This window comes from Littorina saxatilis, linkage group LG5 (genome assembly GCF_037325665.1).
Source record: "Littorina saxatilis isolate snail1 linkage group LG5, US_GU_Lsax_2.0, whole genome shotgun sequence".
NCBI lineage: Eukaryota > Metazoa > Mollusca > Gastropoda > Littorinimorpha > Littorinidae > Littorina > Littorina saxatilis.
Window position 1 is genome coordinate 11828900 of NC_090249.1, and position 21854 is coordinate 11850753.

At 44.6% G+C, this 21854-nt stretch overlaps 1 protein-coding gene across 1 annotated transcript in view; it reads left to right on the top strand.

Annotated features, from left to right (window-relative positions):
* The window catches only part of LOC138966304 (DNA excision repair protein ERCC-6-like 2), a 61763-nt gene that overhangs the window by 3365 nt on the left and 36544 nt on the right, over nt 1–21854 (top strand). The window contains exons 5-10 of the mRNA XM_070338486.1: nt 1642–1869; nt 5940–6094; nt 7429–7523; nt 19175–19303; nt 19723–19806; nt 20626–20747. Coding sequence (XP_070194587.1) covers nt 1642–1869; nt 5940–6094; nt 7429–7523; nt 19175–19303; nt 19723–19806; nt 20626–20747 — 813 coding nt within the window. The remainder of the gene's footprint in view (nt 1–1641; nt 1870–5939; nt 6095–7428; nt 7524–19174; nt 19304–19722; nt 19807–20625; nt 20748–21854) is intronic.

Genomic DNA, 21854 nt, shown 5'->3' on the forward strand with positions numbered 1-21854 from the left:
CCATAGCAGTATCATGGGTCGCGTTTGATTGGCTGTCGATCTCCGACGATTATCGCCTAGGCCTAATTATTCACCGATGGCGGTTTGCGGGTTGTTTTGATTGGCTGCCGATCTCCAAACGCCGAAGGTGAAAAATGTAGCATCATGGCGTCTGGATTCCGTATTGTTTTGTCGGCTGTGGAAGCTCTTACGATCGACGACAAAAGTGTGAAAAACAAAGTGGAAAAGCAAGAAGTGACTGTCATTATCAACAAGAAAGAAAGGCGCCAGCTCATTAGTGACAGTATCGCCAAGATATCCATTCCCGGTCAGGCCGTGTGCACGTGGTGCAACAACGGCCACTGCGTGGTGAAATACGGACTTGGTCGAAAAAATGTGTTGGTTCTGAAAGTTTTCAAGTAAGTTTTGTGTGTGTGTGATTGTTATAAATTACACTTTTGTTTAAAATGCTAAAACATATTTCTTTCTCTATTTGGTGTTTAACGTCGTTTTCAACCACGAAGGTTATATCGCGACGGGCTAAAACATATTATTCTTGTGGTTTTTATAGCTTTTTAAAAAGGCATGATCTAATTTTTTGCTATCAGGAGAGGCCCCAAAATGGCCTTTATAATTCTAACATTCATTTTCCGTCAGGGGGGCTTTGCCCCCCTGAACCCCCTACCGGGGCGTTGCCCCTGGACCCCACCAAGGGCCTATGCGGCCCCTGGACCCCGGTTTATTTTCCTACTTTTGGAACATTTGCTGGTCTCATGTCTGACCTTGCATTTTTGAGTCACTTGAGAAAAAGTGACTATGTAATCGGTCAGTGTTAGTCTGTCCGGCCGGCCGGCCGTCCGTAGACACCACCTTAACGTTGGACTTTTCTCGGAAACTATCAAAGCGATCCGGCTCATATTTTGTTTAGTCGTGACCTCCAATGACCTCTACACTTTAACGATGGTTTCGTTGACCTTTGACCTTTTTCAAGGTCACAGGTCAGCGTCAAAGGAAAAATTAGACATTTTATATCTTTGACAAAGTTCATCGGATGTGATTGAAACTTTGTAGGATTATTCTTTACATCAAAGTATTTACATCTGTAGCCTTTTACGAACGTTATCAGAAAAACAAGGGAGATAACTAGCCTTTTCTGTTCGGCAACACACAACTTAACGTTGGGCTTTTCTCGGAAACTATAAAAGTGACCGGGCTCAAATTTTATGTGAACGTGACTCCCAGTGACCTCTACACTTTGACGTCTGCTTTGGTGACCTTTGACCTTTTTCAAGGTCACAGGTATGTCTTGAAGGAAAAAAATTGAAATATCATATCTCTGAAACTATTCATCGGATTTGATTCAAACTTTATAGGATTATTCTTTACATCAAATTATTTACATCTGTATTGTGTTGTGAATAGCAATTTCTTCCTGTCCATCTGATGCCTCATATAATATTCAGAACTGCGAAAGTGACTCGATCGAGCGTTTGCTCTTCTTGTTAGATTTTCTGTTTATAAGCTCTGTAAATTTACCTCAGTTTTAAGACTCCCTCCTTTTTAAAACTTTATTTTCTCAGATTTTTAAAGGTCTAAAAAAGGTGGGTTCAACTGTATCTTTGGTTTACTTATGGTAAATGTGTTTTATTTTGTTTTCATTAGAAACAAGTATGGACAAGAAAGCGACTGTGAGAGTGATGAAAAGTCGAGCAGTTCAGACTGGATTTCCCCCACACCGTACGGGACCCTGGGGAAAGTGTCGCAATGGAAGCTCCGAAGTCCTGCCAAGTCGCAAACTCCGTCACGGCGAGGGAAGAACGCTGTCGTGCAAGGGGGATCTGCTCAGAAGAAGAATGGTGTCAAAGGGGAAAAGACAAGTCAGAAAGATGTGTAAGTGTTCTTCATCGTTTATATCAATCCCCTGTCTTGCTGTAGGATTACAAGGTATGACTATAGCGGTGTAGAGCAACAAGCAAAGAATGAAATTTTGATTGTGTAAGATAAAAAGAGTTCAGTAAATCATGATGACACTGACATGGGTTCTACTGACACTTTTTTTTTAACATCATTAGGTGCTCACTGTCTCAAGAACTACATCAAGGGAGAAGGAAAATGTGTGCATCTAAGAATGGTATTTTACTTTGTGTGTCACAGAATGCTATGGGCGGGCATGTAGCTCAGTCGGTAGCGCGCTGGATTTGTATCCAGTTGGCCGCTGTCAGCGTGAGTTCGTCCCCACGTTCGGCGAGAGATTTATTTCTCAGAGTCAACTTTGTGTGCAGACTCTCCTCGGTGTCCGAACACCCCCCGTGTGTACACGCAAGCACAAGACCAAGTGCGCACGAAAAAGACCCTGTAATCCATGTCAGAGTTCGGTGGGTTATAGAAACACGAAAATACCCAGCATGCTTCCTCCGAAAACGGCGTATGGCTGCCTAAATGGCGGGGTAAAAAACGGTCATACACGTAAAATTCCACTCGTGCAAAAAAACACGAGTGTACGTGGGAGTTTCAGCCCACGAACGCAGAAGAAGAAGAAGAAGAAGAAGAATGCTATGCAGCTAAAGGAAAATCCTCAGCTGCTCAGTTTAGCAACAAGTTCAACTTGCACATTTCAGGGTATTTGTCACAAACACATAAACAAATCTGCTTTCAAGCACAAAACATGTATATATACAACTCCTGCAATGCAACCGAGGGGTGGATTAAATCTAGTTGATTATTTTTAGACAAGTGAGAAATTAGAACGAACTACTTTGATTAAACCCAAAAATCACACGTGGATTATTCGAAGTAAGAATAAAGAGGGTTAAAAAATAATCAACACTAGAATTTATTTTTAGAACATTTGAAACCCAGACGATTGGACCCTGTTGCGGAAGAATACGTACAATGTTGACTCAAAACTGTAACAACAATGGCTGACGTGTATGACTAGTCGACAGACGATGCCATTTGCTTTGTGTGTGTTTTTGTTGTTGCTTACTGTACATGACATACATTATGTGTAAAATCCAGTTCTTTAACAGGCAACAAACCTTGCACATTTCCAGAAGCTGCAATCTGAAGCGACCTATCTCTGATTCTAGCAGACGATCTCTCCAATGTTTAACACAAAATCAGCAAACTCTCCTGTCACATAGAACGTCCATTAGGCCCTATATAGTGCAATGTTGAAATGAAGTTACCGGTCTGAAACATTTAGTCGTTCCTTCTGACGCAATCCTTGTTCTCTTATCATCTACAGATTTACCGCAGTCTTCACCACGCGAATTCACAACAGTCAGACTTTCGAACATGTACATACAATCTACGTAGGCAAGCATGATACGTCATGACGTCATATGATTCCTAGCATATATTGACGTAATGCTAAACATCCGGTTATTCCGAGTTTTCTCCGTAATACATGTCCGTGGGTTTTTCAATGTTCGGTTATTTCCGTGGCTTCATGCGGAAAGGGAACCGTCGTCTGCAATCAACGACATGGACCATTCTGGTCCTTGCTGCTGACAAAAACATGATTTTAACACAGAATGTAATGTCAGAATAGCTATATAAACGCTATTGTGTTTTAATCGTAGCAATGGGGTCCGATATTTAGACGAGACAAGTATAATGCCGACGAGTCGGAGACTAAGAATAAAGTAAAAGAATAGGAACTATTTGAATGACGCGCATTTGACACTCTGAGTGATTAGGCTGAAATGAAATTGCCTACAAAATGTCGTCTGCATGACTGCATGTTCGACCCGTGTTGTTCGTTGTATAAATAGCTTAAACAATGACAACTCGTTGATTACTGGAAAATAAACCACTCGTGTGTATTTGCAGCCGCTTGGTAATTCACTCGTGTGCTCCGCACACTCGTGAATTACCAAGCGGCTGCAAATACCCACTCGTGGTTTATTTTCCAGTAATCAACTCGTGGTCATTGTTTAAGCTCTATATATACACATTTTTAAAATGAAGTCTGCATAAAATAGAAGGGTTTCAGTTTCTATGAAGTAATATTATTCTTACCATATCAGTCAGTGCCTTTCTGTGATAAAGAGCTCTTACTTTAAAACTAACAGACAAATTCCAGAAATAGCTCTGTCAGGTTTTTGACTCACATGCGAAGCAAAAGTGAGTCTATGTACTCACCCGAGTCGTCCGTCCGTCCGTCCGTCCGTCCGGACGTCCGTCCGTCCGTCCGTCCGGACGTCCGTCCGTCCGTCCGTCCGGAAAACTTTAACGTTGGATATTTCTTGGACACTATTCAGTCTATCAGTACCAAATTTGGCAAGATGGTGTATGATGACAAGGCCCCAAAAAACATACATAGCATCTTGACCTTGCTTCAAGGTCAAGGTCGCAGGGGCCATAAATGTTGTCTAAAAAACAGCTATTTTTCAAATTTTTCCCATTTTCTCTGAAGTTTTTGAGATTGAATACCTCACCTATATATGATATATAGGGCAAAGTAAGCCCCATCATTTGATACCAGTTTGGTTTACCTTGCTTCAAGGTCAAGGTCACAGGAGCTCTTCAAAGTTGGATTGTATACATATTTTGAAGTGACCTTGACCCTGAACTATGGAAGATAACTGTTTCAAACTTAAAAATTATGTGGGGCACATGTTATGCTTTCATCATGAGACACATTTGGTCACATATGATCAAGGTCAAGGTCACTTTGACCCTTATGAAATGTGACCAAAATAAGGTAGTGAACCACTAAAAGTGACCATATCTCATGGTAGAAAGAGCCAATAAGCACCATTGTACTTCCTATGTCTTGAATTAACAGCTTTGTGTTGCATTACCTTGGATGACCTTGACCTTGGGTCAAGGTCACATGTATTTTGGTAGGAAAAATGTGTAAAGCAGTTCTTAGTATATGATGTCATTGCTAGGTTTAGCTGAAGGTCAAGGTCATGTAAAGGTCAAGCATGTGAGTCGTATGGACTTTGCCCTTCTTGTTATGGGTTGTTGAAGAGTTGGTTCCCTTGCTTTTATTCCATAGAAACACTGAGGCAAGCTACACGTGACATTACCCGCTATTACGAGCTGGTCGTGTGACAGAGTTTTCTTGCACACGAGACTGTAGATGTTTCACGACGGCTTTAGCCGGAGTGAAACAGCAGCAGTCGAGTGTGCAAGAAAACTCTCTGTCACACGACTAGCTCGTAATGGCGATTATGTCTCACAGCTTCAACAGAGGAGAGAACAAACACATTTTGCGTACTCACGCTTGATAAACCTAAACACAGGAGCAGCCATTGTGGAGAGATCTACTTTTTGACGAAAGTGACCGAACAACTATAAATGACGTCTCGGTATATGTGAATGACGTCACAGTCATCGTCACAGTCTGTATCTTTTGAAGCATTGCAATCTTCATGACGTCTTTCTGTGTCTGCATCCGCGAAATGTTTGTTCTTTTCGGGATCTTTGTCATCTATGTTCAGAACTCTGTCCTTCTAGATTCAGGCTAGCAGGCCTCCTGAGCAAGCCAATTTCCAAGGGCAGCTAAATTCGCGTATGGAAACAGTACTGTCGTCTGGGATGCCGTTTTCCGTATTCTCAGCATTGAAGAATTAGTAAAGAGAAGAAACGATAACAGCAGGAGAAATAAAAGTCGTGTGTGCATTTTGGGGTTTTTGGAGGGACGATTTCGAGTTTGAATCCGTTCTTGCACATGCTCCAAAGCGTGTAACATACAATCTTGCACACGTTTGCTTTAGTAGTGGCAAAGAAGGAAAGCGTGTGACATTGTAGGCTTGCCTCAGTGTTTCTTTGGAAATTAATTAAGATCACTGTTTGCTGTGCCTGCGTGCACTCTCATTGTGCGTATGTTTGAATGTGTGATTTAGCTGTGTATTTTGTTAGCTTAAACGCCCTATGGGCCTAAAGCCGAAATTAAACCTTGAAATCTTGACAGAGAGAGTTATTTACGAACATCATCTATTCAACAGAAGCACACGAGATCTGACATCTGTGAAAGTGAAGGCAGAAGTGAAGACCTCGGTGAGCAGAGAAGCAAGGGATGCTATGAATGATAGCACAGCACGGCTTGATGCTGATGATTCCATCATTCTGCTGCCTACCAATGGAGATGGTCACTTTGAAGGTTTGTGTCTGCTTGTCATTTTTAACACTTCTGTGTTTTTTTCTGTCAAAACTTAAGAATATAAGAATATACAGGCTGCTTCAAACCTTATTTTTTTGCCTCTCTCTCTCTCTCTCTCTCTCTCTCTCTCTCTCTCTCTCTCTCTCTCTCTCTCTCTCTCTCTCTCTCTCTCTCTCTCTCTCCCTCTCTCTGTCTCTGTGTCTGTCTCTGTGTGTGTGTTTCTCTCTCTCTCTCTCTCTCTCTCTCTCTCTCTCTCTCTCTCTCTCTCTCTCTCTCTCTCTCCCTCTCTCTGTCTCTGTGTCTGTCTCTGTCTCTGTGTCTGTCTCTGTGTGTGTGTCTCTCTCTCTCTCTCTCTCTCTCTCTCGCTCTCTCTCCCTCTCTCCCTCTCTCTGTCTCTGTCTCTGTGTGTGTGTGTCTCTCTCTCTCTGTCTCTCTCTCTCTCTGTCTCTCTCTCTGTCTCTCCCTCTCTCTGTCTCTGTGTCTGTCTCTGTGTCAATACTTTCAAAAAACACCTTTCACTGTATTTAATGTTAAATTACGAAAAATCACAGTGATGGAAGACTTCGTTTGGTTATATTTTCATTTGTCCAAAGCATCAGTGTTCATTATATCCACACAAAAACACTCAAATTAATAACACATTTACTCATGCATGTGTATTCAGCATTGTTTTCACTACGTTACATATACGACGCTTTATATTTGTGTATAATATGTAATGTGTAAATATTCATAATATGTTGTTGTTTTTCTCTACCTTTTTTTCTACGTTAATATCCGTGTAAATATGTGATTAGATTAGTCCCCTCTCTGGGCGAGGGCTGGTTGAAAAAAAGCTCGTTGTATTGCTTATGCCACAACCCTCGAAAAATAAAATTTGATTTGATTTGATTTGATTTGATTTGATCTCTCTCTCTCTCTCTCTCTCTCTCTCTCTCTCTCTCTCTCTCTCTCTCTCTCTCTCTCTCTCTCTTTCTTTCTGTGTCTCTCTTTGTTGTTTGTTTTGTTTGTAAGGCATTCACGGAACATTTTCTGTATATTCACCCTTTTTGGGGTCAACATTTTCTGTATGTTCAGCCTCATTTGCTTCTCTTAGGAAAAAAATTAAAAGAAAAAAGGTAGGAGTGTGTATTCAGGAAAAGAAAGACTGTTCACTTACTCTTGGGAAGTACAGGCTGTGGCAACTTTGCAAGACCAAGGTCAAGAGAGAGACAGACAGACAAACAGAGGGAGAGAGAGATTTCTAATCATAGTAATGTATGTTTGTGAACATGTGAATGGGAACCAGGGCATTTATTGTTTGTGCTACCTTCTTTTCATCTTGTTTTTGTCAGGGTTTGACGATGATGACATGGAGAAACCAAAGTTCACATTTGCTGGCTCTTCAGAAAAAGTCCCTTTCTGTCTTGATGAAGGCAAAGACATACAGGTAACACCAGATCAGGGTTTCATTTATTAGTGCGCCCTGCACCATTGGCGCATTAAATCTGAAAATGTCCCATCACAATTCCCTTTAGTGCGTCAAAGGGCGCATTGAGATTACGTACCACTGCGCCACCAATTTAATCACATATTCTTACTCCAATTCTTATGAATGCATTGACTTTAGTCCCACATGCTAGATGTCGAAAAACCTCTCAAATTACCTGCCCTTAGTAGGGTGGTAACCAAGCTAAAAGCGACGCCATAGCCGTTGCTATGGCCTGACCTTGCTCGGTTACCCATAACACCCTGCGCACCACGTGAGCGCCAGCATCCGTAATGTTCATTCTCGACTTTCGACAACACACGGTGGACGTGTCCGAATTTCGCTCTCACTTTTGGCCTTCACATGCCTGCTCGTCCGTGAGACTAGCCGGTTCTTGGGGGTCTACCTGTCCGTCTACCTTTTGGGTGAGATCTTTCCTTTTTACGTTTGGAATGTAAATGTTGATAGCTTTGTTCTGAACACGCACGCAGATAATTTTGTTCTGGGTGACTGTTTTCGCCGGTCTTAAAATGGCCGACAACAAAGCTAAACTGAGTGCGAGACTGGAAGGCGACAAGGCTCTTAGCCCAGTTAAGAAAGCTAAAGCTAAGGGTAAAGCCAAGAGCGTTGATTTGCCTATTATGCGGGTAGAAGATCCGTCAAATAGCACTTCGTTTGATGTTCCTATCCCTCCGAGGACGGGTTCCGTTCGCTCACAGCTCGCGTCCCCTGATGGGGGTGAGGAGCCGGGGCCTTCAGCCCTGGGCTCGTTAAAGTCCGAATTGTTTGATTTTATTTCTCAACAGTTTGCGTCTCGCTCTGGGGTCCCTCCTCTGCCTCCGGCGGTAGGGGATCCTTCCTCCCTGGCTCGGCTGGGGTCGTCGTCGTCGTCGACTATGGCGACTCCCGCGGATGGGGGGGGTGGCCGGGCGGCCATTTCTTCTGCGCACTTGCTTGGTGCACCTGACCAGTTCGGGCCTTCCCTCTCTGCCTCTGGTAGTGCTGCGGTTGCGCTCGAACACTCTCTCCGTAAGGAGAGGGGGTCTGCTTCCTCTCTTTCTCTTCCCGCTCAGCTTGCTTTTAGCAACACTGCAGTGGGAAGTCAGCTCTCTCCCCTTGTGGGAGAGGGAGAGAGGGGGCATGGTAAGTCACAGCCTGGGCTTGGTCCCACCTTGTCCCACTGGGGGCAGGGGGCTGTGTCAGCTTCTCACTCTTTCCCACCCACTGGGCGGGACTGGGTGGGGGCTGGTGTAGCGGCTCACCCTTTCTCGCCCGCCGGGCATGATCGGGTGTCCGCTGTTGGACTGGCGTCTCAGTCAGTGCCGCTATTGTCCACTGCTAGCAGCCGCCCCTCTCCCCAGCAGGGGTGGTGGGGTGGTGGGGCAACGGGACTACAGCAGGTTGACGGGTGGGGGCGGCCTTTCACGGTCTCGCCTCTCACTCAGTCTTACCCCTCGCAGGGTTCGCTTGCTGCAGCTACGAGCCAACTCCCACCGCATGCAGCGGGCGGGGTAGCTCAAACTGGCCAGACCGGTTTTGACTGTTGGGGCCAAGCGCCCGGTCAGCGGTCTACCGACAATGGGCCTGGCGCGGCTTTGTTGGGTGGCCCCCTCCCCCCGCCTTCTTGGCGGGCCTCTGTGCCTACTGTCTACCCTTCTACCCCAGTGGGGCAGGGGGGGGATGGTGGGTGGCAAGCGGGATCGGGTCACGCTTTTGTTGCTCCTGTCTCCCCTCCTGTGTACAGTGATACTGTAGAGGCTGGGGATTCGGATTCTTCTGTGGAAGATGAGGAGTTTGTAGCCTTGCCTTTTGGCTTTAGGCAAGCCATGAGAAGAGCGGCTTGTGTGGCAGCTCGTTACTTTCCGGAGGGGGTGGTGGATTCAGGACAGGATGTCTCTTTTCCACCATCCGCGGCGAATGATTTTCGGCCTTCGCAGGAGAGTTCACAATCGTTTCGTTTTGTGGAATCGCCTGCCGTGGCTTATCACATGTCGCAACTTTTGGCTCGACCGGCCCCTCAGGGCAGCGGTCTGTCGCCAACTCCTTTCCCTTTGTTGCATGCTCATGATACAGCGCCTGCTTCAGCCGATCCATGGCTAGCGTCAAACGCGCAGGCCACTGCTTTTTCGCCGTTAGTGCAGAAAAAGCTGGACTGGAATGTGAAGTCAAGGAACTTTGTTCAGACTTTTGCTTTGCCGAGGGCAACTTTGCCAATTCCGCCGGAGTTGCTTGCCTTGTTGCCAAAGCAACCTTCTGCTAAGGAAGGGGTCTCGTTCTCGGACGCTTCTCTCTCTTCTCTGGAGGAGATTGGGCGTCTTGATCTTGAATTGGCTTCTATGGCAGAGTCTTTGCTCCGAGCTCTTACTCGAGCTGTTGCTGGCTCTTTGGAGCCGTTTAGCCTCAGGGAAGACGCCTCAGCCAGTGACATCTCCATACTGCTTGCTGCTTTGGGGATGGTGAATTCTGAGAGGATGAGCATTTCAGCGAGGCTGTATGCTCATGCTGTCTTTTCACGGCGTGATTTGCTGCTTTCTCAAGCAGGTTTTTCCCAGCAGTCCACTGTGGACTCGCTTCGTTCCTCGCCTTTTGTTGAGGGCTCTCTCCTGGGTAGAGTAGCCCTGGATGCAAGGCAGCGGGAAGTTCAGGAGGCTAAAGACAGACATCTCGTTGGGATTTCGTTTAAAATCCCAAAGAAATCTCAGTCTTCTTCTAAGCCTTTCTGGAACAAGAAGCAGCACAACGCCTCTCGTCCTAAGGAACAGGGAGATAAGGGCGCACCAGGTAAGGGTGCTCCTTATCCTAAGAAACCCTCGTTCGGGAAGGGGAGGGGTGGGGCTCGAAAGCCCTCCCCCCAATGAGGCTCTCCCGATCACATCACCCCTGTTCCCCCCACTTTTGTGGTGGCGGGGGGCCCCACCAGGGCCATTTCCATGTGGCAGGCGTTAGTGCACAGCCAATGGATTTTACGGGTGGTGCGATCGGGATTCCGGCTGTTGTGGGAGGGGGAAAAGGCTCCCTTGACCAGGGTTCCTCCTCCCTTTCGTTTTCCGGCCAGCCAAGAGGCCAGAGTGGCCATAGAGACAGAGATCAGGTCTCTTTTGGCCAAAGAGGCTATAGAAGAGATTGTGGATCACTCCTCGCCGGGGTTTTACGGACGCCTGTTTGTTGTGCCCAAGGCGTCGGGCCGCTGGAGGCCTGTTCTCGATCTTTCGGTCTTGAACAAGTTTCTTCGGAAGATCAAGTTTCGTATGGAAACACCAGCTTCGGTCAGGGAGGCCCTACGCCGGGGAGATTGGGTGACTTCGGTGGATTTGACGGACGCCTACTTTCATATCCTTATGCATCAGGTGGACAGAAAGTGGCTTCGGTTCCGCTGGGGTCATCGGATCTTTCAATTCAGGGCTCTGCCCTTCGGGCTGTCCCTGGCCCCGTGGGTTTTCACTTTGGTGATCAGACAGTTGGCCGCGCTGATCAGGCAAAGAGGTATTCGTCTACGGACGTACCTCGACGACTGGTTGATTCTGAGTCAGAGTCAATCAGTGTGCCATTTGAACACTCAGGTGGTGTTGAACCGGGCTCTGAGCCTGGGGTTCTCTGTGAACCAAACGAAGTCGGAATTGACTCCCTCGCAGAGGTTTGTTTACCTCGGTATGGCGTTCGACACTGTCGCTTGGACGGTCCGGCCTACGCAGGAGAGGATTCAGAAGCTTCATGCTCTCATTTTGGCAGTGGCTGGCAGCCAGCAGGCTTCGGTGAGGGTCCTTACCTCGATTCTGGGCCAAATGGAATCTATGGCAACTCTGGTTCCCTTAGGGAGGGTGTACAAGAGGCCTTTCCAGGCTGCGCTCAGCTCTCTCTGGGAGCCGGCTTCGCAGGATTGGGACAAAATCGTCCCCACGCAGGGATGGTTCAGTCACGCGACTGCTCGGTGGTTGGACCTAGACTGGATCTCTCAGGGGGTTCCCATCTCTCTGCCCCCTCCGGACATAGACCTATTTACGGATGCGTCAATGGCCGGGTGGGGGGCTCACATCGGGCCTCCGGTCTTTGGACTCAGGCCCAGCGTCTTTGGCATATCAATCGCCTGGAGTTGGAGGCGGTTTCCCTCGGTTTGCTTGCGTTTCTCCCTCTGGTGGGCGGCAGACATGTCCGGTTGCACACGGACAATACCACTGTCGCTGCTTACATCAACAAGCAGGGAGGAGCTCGGTCGTTTTCCCTGTCAGACAGGGCGTGCGAGGTTCTGGTGTGGTGCCACTCGCATCGGGTCATGATCTCAGCAGAGTTTCTTCCGGGCAAGCTCAACGCTCTGGCGGATGCGCTCAGCAGGTCCTCTCAGGTGTTGCACACCGAATGGACGATCACTCATGGGGCGCTCCAACGCCTGTGGGCACAGGTGGAGAAGCCCATGATCGATCTATTCGCAACGAGGTTTTCAAAGAGACTTCCCATTTTCGTGTCTCCCTTTCCGGACACGGAAGCTTGGGCGAGCAATGCGTTGGAGATCTCGTGGAGCGGCCTTCAGGCCTACGCTTATCCTCCATTTCCTCTGCTCAGCAGAGTGGTGAGGAAAGCCGAGCTGGATCGTCCGGAGCTCCTGCTGCTGGTAGCCCCCTGGTGGCCTTCCCAGCAGTGGTTTCCAGATCTGCTGTTGTTGGCAAAAGGAGTTCCGATCCCTCTAAATCTAGTGCGGGGAGAGCTCGTTCAGCCAAGAACAGGCATCCCGCACAGAGACCCGCAGGCCCTGCGCCTACACGTTTGGAGACTGTGAGGTCGGAACTGCGGAAATCTGGCGCTTCAGACTCTACGCTGGATTTGGTTTTTAAGGCGCATAGGTCCTCGACTGCGTCTGTGTATGCTTGCCATTGGGCTGCCTGGGCCAAGTGGTGTAGGGAGGCGGGGGTCAATGCTGTGGCCCCGCGCTCGTTACAGGTGGCAAATCATCTTTCTTTTTTGTCGGCTCAGGGCAGTTCGGCCTCTGCTCTGAGAGTCCGACGTTCTGCTATATCTGCTACTCTGAGACAGATAGGCAGATTGATTAACGTTAACGGAGTGATTGCTAGTGTGATCAAAGGGGCCGCTCTCCAGGAAGCGCAGAGACGGACCTCTGTCCCGGCATGGGACTTATTTTTGGTTTTAGAATATTTGCGGTCTGCGGCGTTTGAGCCTTTGCAGGCTGCTAGCCTGACTGATTTAACACGCAAGACGGTTTTTCTGCTTCTTCTGGCTACTGCTCGGCGAGGCAGTGAGATACATGCCTTGTCGGGTTTGTCGGAAGACATCGCGTTTGAGCGCGATGGTTCAATGTCGCTTCATTTCCGGCCTGGTTTTCTTGCGAAAAATCAAAAACCAGGCCAATCCCCGCCCGTGGTCCGAGTCCCCCCGCTTGGGACTATTCTAGCTTCGCACGATCCGGACTTAGCTAACTGTCCAGTTAGGGCCTTGAAGTCTTACTTGGCTCGCACTCAGTTGGTTAGGGCCAAAAGCCAAAAACTTTTGTTCATTTCATTGAACACGAAATATGACAGGGACATATCGAAATTGACCCTTACAAGATGGGTGGCGACCCTCATTAGACGAGCATATGAGTGGTGGCTCTCTCAGGAGAGGGGGGGGCGTTCAGTCCTTCCTCTGACATCAGCTCGAGTACATGAGGCCAGAGCCTGGGCGTCCTCTGTGGCCGTCTTACGTTCAGGGCGATTAAGCGATGTCTTGCAGACAGCTTACTGGAAGTCAGACGATGTTTTCATCAGCTTCTACCTTCGTGACATCTCTTGCACGCGACTGGATGGCTCCAGTGCTTTGCCGGCTTTGGTTGCTGCAGGGCAGGTGCTTGCAAGGACATAAGTAAGTTCCCTCCGCCTTTAGGAGGAATCTGCATTCATAAGAATTGGAGTAAGAATATGTGATTAAATCGAAAATTTTTAATTAAATTTTGATTTAATATAATATACTTACCCAATTCTTATAGTTAATACCCTCCCATCCGTCCCCGCTGGATTATGTCCTTGGGGGTTTGTTTGACTAATAGTCTCGAATGAACATTACGGATGCTGGCGCTCACGTGGTGCGCAGGGTGTTATGGGTAACCGAGCAAGGTCAGGCCATAGCAACGGCTATGGCGTCGCTTTTAGCTTGGTTACCACCCTACTAAGGGCAGGTAATTTGAGAGGTTTTTCGACATCTAGCATGTGGGACTAAAGTCAATGCATTCATAAGAATTGGGTAAGTATATTATATTAAATCAAAATTTAATTAAAAATTTTCGAATGTACACTTTACATTGGATTACACACACACACACACACACATACACACATACACACACATACACACACACACACACACACACATAGTCACCTGGCTGGCTATAGTGGGAGGGTTACTTTTGGTGGTCACATTAGATATTATGTTTTTTGGAAAGTTCGTTTTATTTGCAGCCACAGTTCGGTAAACGAAAAATGGCTAAACCCAACCACCTAAGAATGAGAAGCGTTTTTGTAACATGACCCATATTCTGCAAAATGCAGCCATGACGCAGGGGGTAGGTTACAAAAAAACGTCATGTACCGCTTGACTGCATACGGATATAAGCAAATTATACCTTAAACGAAAGCTAAAGATTGTTGCCATCAGGCAGCAAGTAAAATGCCTAATTCGTATACACAGTTTTATTTTTAACAACATCTGTATAACATGCGGACGACAAAACAGGAAATGCCATTTTCTCAATCGATATGTATAGCTAACTGAACGCCTGGTTGAAACCGCAATCAAAAGCATCTTGAAAATTGTTTATTCTCACAGCTAGAATTATTTTACATCAACAATTGTTAATTTACTGAGGAAAACAACAGTCATATAAGATAAATAATGGATGATTCTGAATCAACTCCGAAAACCGAACCGGGTCGAAGCAAAAAAGAGTTTACACATACACAGGCTTGAAAAAGGATAATTTGGTTCAATCTGTTAGATTTTTACCCATAACGTTAAAGATCAGCTCAATGTAAAAGGAAAGTGATCATTGTAAAAGGATTTTGCTATCGCAAAATAATTCAACTTCCGGTTTTACCACATGGCGTCCATAATATTATCAATTTATTACATAGCGTGCATTTGTCAGAAATTATACTAAATGTTAGAAGCGATCTTAAAGTGAAAGTAACGTTTAATAAAAGTATGTGCATTTACTTATTGATTGATATATGACTAAAATAATGGGCATGTAATTTAAACGTACAAAACGACATTTTGTACACTACCTCTCTAATAAAAACGCGACTATGACCGACCGATATGTATGTGTAAATTAGGTCATTGTTAGTGATGAAAACGGGTTTTCTTTAAAAGATAACACGCAAACTGTGAAGTTCAAGGCCATAAATGATTTTAGTACGACTTCTTCAAAACAGGTCTGTTTTTCACTCCACCAGTTTCAGTTTTAATAAAATATATGTATAGCTGTCATTTTCAAAAAACCTTATCTGCAATTCACTTAACCAAATACACCATGAACCCAGAAGATATTAGAGTGAGACACTTTACAGTGAAATATGTTATGATTCCCCTTATTTCAAAATATATGCATTTTAATTGGCAGACACGATTCACGTAGGTACGTGTCGTCTGGTGAGGCAACTGTTAGCATTTTTTGTCGTAAGAATTGACATTTTTAAACATAAATCATGGACAAAAAACTAATTCTACAAAAAGTGCAGGTTTTCTTGGTATAGTCAGTTAAAGCATCTTAAAATTCAAGAAATTGTGCAATTACGTGTATGTATTTGAAATGGCAGACAATATTGAATGAAAGTGATTTTTGACTGATTGAAACCCTACCCCCACTAACAAAATGGGCCCTGAGATTAGGGGTGTTAGTTAAAGATGACTGAATAATGGCTATGCTTTTCCCCTAAAGTATTCACAACCTAAACATATACATAGGCAAGATGTTCTACGTTAACACAATTAACTTTTTAAACATATACATATGCTTAGTACACGATACTTCCGGTTTTTCTACCGGATGACTTGTACATTTAGGGGGTAAACACCTTATCGTAGAAAAAGCTTTATTTTCAAAAAGTGCAAGTAATTATTAAAAATCATACATAATATTTATATATAGGAGTTAATTTTCCTTCAAAAGTCATTTGTTTCAAGTGGCAGACAATGTCAGTTGGAGAGTTACATGTACGTAAAGCGTATAACTGTTGTCTGTGATTAGTGCATTGTGGACACATTGGCACCATTTGATCCTAAATGCTAAACGATGTCGTGATCATACCACAGTTTTAGGATAATTTTACATCGCATCGATTACTAAATTGATGGTAGAATTTCACTGATAAATTCTATTTCTGGTAGCGTCAGTGCTGTTATCTCTTTCTTTTTGTAATAAGGTAATAACGAATGAACCACGTGTCACACTCTTATGCTAGTCTTTAAATGACAATTCCAATTCTAGTAAGTTAAAAGGCATGTATTGCGCGTGACATACATTTATACCCCCCCCCCCCCCCCCCCCCAGGATTACAATGCAAGTAAACACATATAAAGAGATAGTAACGTTTTACATGGTTACACGTTCAGTAGTGAACGTAACGTGTGGTTTAACAAAATTACTTGCACATACAATAGTAAAGTCTGTCTGTGTGTCTTTGTTTGTGTGTTTGTCTATGTCTGTCTGTGTGTTCGTATGTTTGTCTCTCCCTCTGTCTGTCTATCAGTCTGTCTATCAGTCTGTCTATCAGTCTGTCTATCTCTCTCTTTCTCTCTGTGTCTCTGTCTGTCTGTCTGTGTGTGTGTGTGTGTCTCTCTCTCTCTCTCTCTCTCTCTCTCTCTCTCTCTCTCTCTCTCTCTCTCTCTCTCTCTCTCTCTCTCTGCGAGGTAGGTGCACTTAAAGAGAAAGCAATACAGAAAGAAATGCATTTCTCTACCAAGAATGAAGTTTGTCTGTCTGTGTGTTTGTGTGCGTGTTTTTTTGGTTGCGTAAGTGTTTCTCTATAAGCATCTCTACGTCTTTGTTCGCGTACATAAGTGCGTGCGTGCATGTGTGGGTGTTTCTGTGTCGGTTTGTCTCACTGTGTGTATGTCTATCATTTTGTCGGTATGTTTGTGTATGTGTCTTTGTGTGTGTGTGTGTGTGTGTGTGTGTGTGTGTGTGTGTGTGTGCGCGTGCGTGCGTGTGTGCGTGCGCGTGCGCGTGTGCGTGCATGCGTGCGTGCGTGTGTGTAGGCATGTGTGTGTGTGTAAGTGTGTGTGTGTGTGTGTGTGTGTGTGTGTGTGTGTGTGTGTGTGTGTGTGTGTGTGTGTGCTCTCTTTTTTATTTCTGTTTTTACATTTAGTCAAGTTTTGACTAAATGTTTTAACGTAGAGGGGGGAATCGAGACGAGGGTCGTGGTGTATGTGCGTGTGTGTGTGTGTGTGTGTGTCTGTGTGTGTGTGTGTAGAGCGATTCAGACTAAACTACTGGACCGATCTTTATGAAATTTGACATGAGAGTTCCTGGAAATGATATCCCCAGACGGTTTTTTCATTTTTTGGATAAATGTATTTGATGACGTCATATCCGGCTTTTTGTGAAAGTTAAGGCGGCACTGTTACGCTCTTATTTTTCAATTAAATTGGTTGAAATTTTGGTCAAGTAATCTTCGACAAAGCCCAGACTTCGGTATTGCATTTCAGCTTGGTGGCTTAAAAATTAATCAATGACTTTGGTCATTAAAAATCTGAAAATTGTAAAAAAAATTTTTTATTATAAAACGATCCAAATTTACGTTCATCGTATTCTCCATCATTTTCTGATTCCAAAAACATATAAATATGTTATATTTGGATTAAAAACAAGCTCTGAAAATTAAAAATATAAAAATTATTATCAAAATTAAATTTTCGTAATCAATTTAAAAACACTTTCATCTTATTCCTTGTTGGTTCTTGATTCCAAAAACATATAGATATGATTTGTTTGGATTAAAAACACGCTCAGAAAGTTAAAACGAAGAGAGGTACAGAAAAGCGTGCTATCCTTCTCAGCGCAATTACTACCCCGCTCTTCTTGTCAATTTCACAAAAATAAACAGATAATGACGTCATTTTAAGTGGCACAAACGTGTACATGAATGCCTTCCCTTTCGAATGATTTACAGTTATAGAATTTCTGTCAAGCGGTTTAAGTTTTATGTCCGTTTTATGAACCCAACCCTCAAAACAAGAATAGTAACGCCAAAGAAGGAAAACATACACACAAACCAACGTTTTTCTCACCGGTGGTTTGGAATATTGCCCCAAAACTTTAGATTTAGTGTTGTGGTGTTAAAATCTATCAGAAAAATGTGTTTGCTAACGTGACGCCAAAAAGTAACCAAAACGGTCCTTAGCCGACTGACTAACACACACACATACACACACACACACACACACACACACACACACACATACAGAGATAACACGATATAGCAGCTAATTCTCTGATGGCACCATATATTGCACCATTTTGCATCTTTGGTCAAAACGCGTGCAAGCCTCTTTGGCGCTTCTTGCCTTCGACTATGTCCCATCGGAATTTGGTTGAGGGGGACAAATGTCCCATTGCCTTTTTCTCCCAGGCTAAACCCTGCCAGATCCAGTTTGTCTAAATGTCAGCAGCTTTAAAAAAGGACCAGATTATTAGATAGATTGAACTTCATTTCTTATCATGAGGAATGCTAAGTCAGTGCCAAAAATATTTTAAAATAAAAAGCAGAGAGGGAGATTGTTTTCAGTTGAACAGGGTGTGCTACCAGATCAGTGTTTTGTAGGTCAGAGTATGGAAAATAAAAATAAAGTATGGGAACTGTGATAGTGAATCATTGAGCAGAGCAATGCAACAAAGGGAAGGGACACTCATAAAGAAAGAATGCTAAAGTGTTATTTTACAGAGGAGGAGGAAATAGAAGAAAAGAAATTATTGGGTAAGACATAAAACCAGAGTGCGTATAGGACGCTACGTGAAACAATGCTATGAATAAATGATAGTTTTTGCAGACCAAGCTCACAAGATATAAGTCCTGTTTGTCGGCTAACATAGCGTGACCAACAGGTGTAGCTCGGTTTTCTTGTGCCTGTAATACATCCAGTGTCACGAAATCTATCTTGGCTGCCATCTACAGCAGTACCTGCGATGTGTGGACCCTCCCATGAGAGGACACCTCCCTTAAAAGGACACCTTCTCGTCCCTTTTTATGTTATCTCTAGCAAAGTATACCTGTCATGAAAGGCCACCTGCAATGTAGGGACACTGTTGGCTGGTCCCAAGGGTGTCCTTTCATCGCAGGTACCACTGTACTATAGCAAGGCTATGTCTCCGGAAGACTGATGTTTGCCTTTAAGCGCCTTTGAAAACATGTTGATTATTGATAATAGACACATGAGTGCATGTATGTGGATATTTATGTGAGGGTGCGGGTATGGCTGTGTGTGGTTTAGGATATGAGTGTGCAGATGAATTCTGTGTGTTTATATGTTTTGAGAGGGATGTAATATCTCACAAGCCAAAAGAAAAATGTCAGTTTGTCTCACATTCAGATAATAAAGTTGTATTGAATTAAAATTGATTTGATTTGCAGATACCTGCACCCCTGAACCAGTACCTGCGAGACTACCAGAGGGAGGGGGTCCGGTTCCTGTACTCACACTACGCATGCAATAGAGGGGCCATTCTGGGGGATGACATGGGGTTGGGAAAAACTGTTCAGGTAAGGCAGCTGCATTTTCTGTGCTTGATCAACTGCATGATCGAGGGAGAACAACATAGCGTCTTGTGTTTTCAGGACATCCTTCAGAATAGACGATCTTCGGAAACAACTGTGTCTGACAGTTATTTACGGAATTCGTCTATTGAGGTACTGCAGAATTTAAACATTGTGTGTGCATTGTTTCAGCAGAATATAAATATTGTATGTGCATTGTTTTTGTGAGATTTGCATAAAATTCTATAGATGCTGAAGCTTTTGCAGAAGAATTTGTAAAAAGTGACTGCTGGGACAGAAACAAAGAGATAGAGTGTGTGTGTGTGTGTGTGTGTGTGTGTGTGTGTGTGTGTGTGTGTGTGTGTGTGTGTGTGTGTGTGGTGTTATGTAAATGTGACATAAATGTCATTTTCCCCATTTTTCAGGTAATAGGCTTCTTGTCAGCACTGATGGGAAAAGAGGGAAACAGGATGGATGTCATGCGACAAAAACCACGCTTCATTCGACTGGTGAGTCCTAGATATCATATACCTACTCCATTCAACAGTGTAAGACTAAGAGAATGTAGTATGGATGATGTTTGTTACATGTAGTTTTCTAAGCAGTGTAGTGCAATACCCCTTCAAATCTAAGACTTCTACAAATCTGGAAAAACCAGGTCTTAAAATGTAGGTAAATTACAGATGTTATGAACAGAAAAGAAAGGTCTTATCAAGGGGAAAGTCGTAAATCAGGGATCTTAAACTGGGGGGTCCACTGGAGTGTATAGGAAAAGTTCATTAGGTGGTACAGTGGAACCCCCCTTTTAAGACCCCCCTCCATTTTAAGACCTAGCTTTTTCAGAGTTTCTGTTCATGAGGTCTGTAAATTTACCTCCAATTTTAGACTCCCCCCCTGACGGGCGCTGTGGCGGGGTGGTAAGACGTCGGCCTCTTAATCGGAAGGTCGAGGGTTCAAATCCCGGCCGCGGCCGCCTGGTGGGTTAAGTGTGGAGATTTTTTCGATCTCCCAGGTCAACTTATGTGCAGACCTGCTAGTGGCTTATCCCCCTTCGTGTGTACACGCAAGCACAAGACCAAGTGCGCACAGAAAAGATCCTGTAATCCATGTGCAAAAACACGAGTGTACGTGGGAGTTTCAGCCCACGAACGCAGAAGAAGAAAACTCCCCCCTTCTTAAGACCTGATTTCAGATTTTTGAAGGTCTTAATTGGGGGATTGCACTGTGTTTCTTTCATGCAATTCCCTCAAAAATAACCTTTACCATTATTCACCTGTGAAGAAGGTCTTCTGTGAACAAATTGAACTAAAGATGTGTGTTTGTGCCAGATGTCGGACACTCCAGGGCTGGCGGAAGAAAAGAAGTGTCGGCCGTTCCTGATCATCGGCCCTGGCAGCGTGCTGTACAACTGGCTGGAGGAGCTTGACACCTGGGCTCACTTCACCGTCAGGTCAGTCCTGTTGGTATCAACCCAATAAACATGCCAAAACATGGCCAGTTCTGTTTTTTTGATGGAATACCAGAAGCCAGAACTATTGCCAAAATTGGCCCTGTTCTGGCCAAGTTCTGGCATCGTACACGTTTGCACATTGATTTGCGATCAGCAGCGTAAACTCAGACTATATTTAAAGTCTTGCAACCTGCATTAGTCTCATGGTCTTGCTTGGTGCTTGACACTCAAATGGGCGGTGGTGGTGCGGTTACGCCCCCTCTTTCTTTCGGCTGGTAACTGGCGCCACCTCGCGGCAAGATCACACGAGAAAGGAAAAAAAACTTGCATTGGTCCCAAATAGCATATCGGTTTGGTAACAGTTTGTGTGTAAGTCGTGCATTTTATGCGGTAAACAGACTGGTCGGTTCTGGTGAGGTTACGCCCCTTCTTTTTTTCGGCTGGTAACTGGCGCCACTTCGCGGCAAGATCACGGGAGTTGTCTCGCGTTATCACCCCAGAATCGCTCATTGACAGAAAAGATTGGTTTACACTACCGTATTTGACGGACTACAAGCCGCGACTTTTAAACAAAAAAAATCGCATTGCGGCTTATAAAAAGATGCGGCTAAAACGTTACCTAAACTTCAATAGCATTCACCTAATGGAAGTCGCCGCGGATTTTCATTTCGCTCGATTTGCGATTACCGGTACTTTATTAGCTCTCTACTCAAGACTCGGCGCTTTTCTCTTTCTTTCGCGAATCTTCGTTTGTCAACAAGTCGTCGTGACAAGATAGCGTACAGAGAAACGCCGGATGTATCAAGATCTCGCGCGCACGAGATTTCGTTTTTTTGTGTCTCGCGATAGTTGGAGGAGCGAGAGCCGCCATGTTGTGTTTTCGTCTGCTCGAAATGTGCGCAAAAGTCGTAAATCATCCCAAAAAAGCTTATTCCGGGCGGGACTACATGTGTGTGTTGGTTACAAATTGTGTGTGTGATATTTTTCTTCAAACTTTTTCACTTTTCTTCTTTGTTTCACTTGTTTATTCTCCTAGCCGATTTTGCCAAATACCGTACTTTTGTTTGCCTGGTTGTTTTGATTGATTGACACGATCTGATTATATTT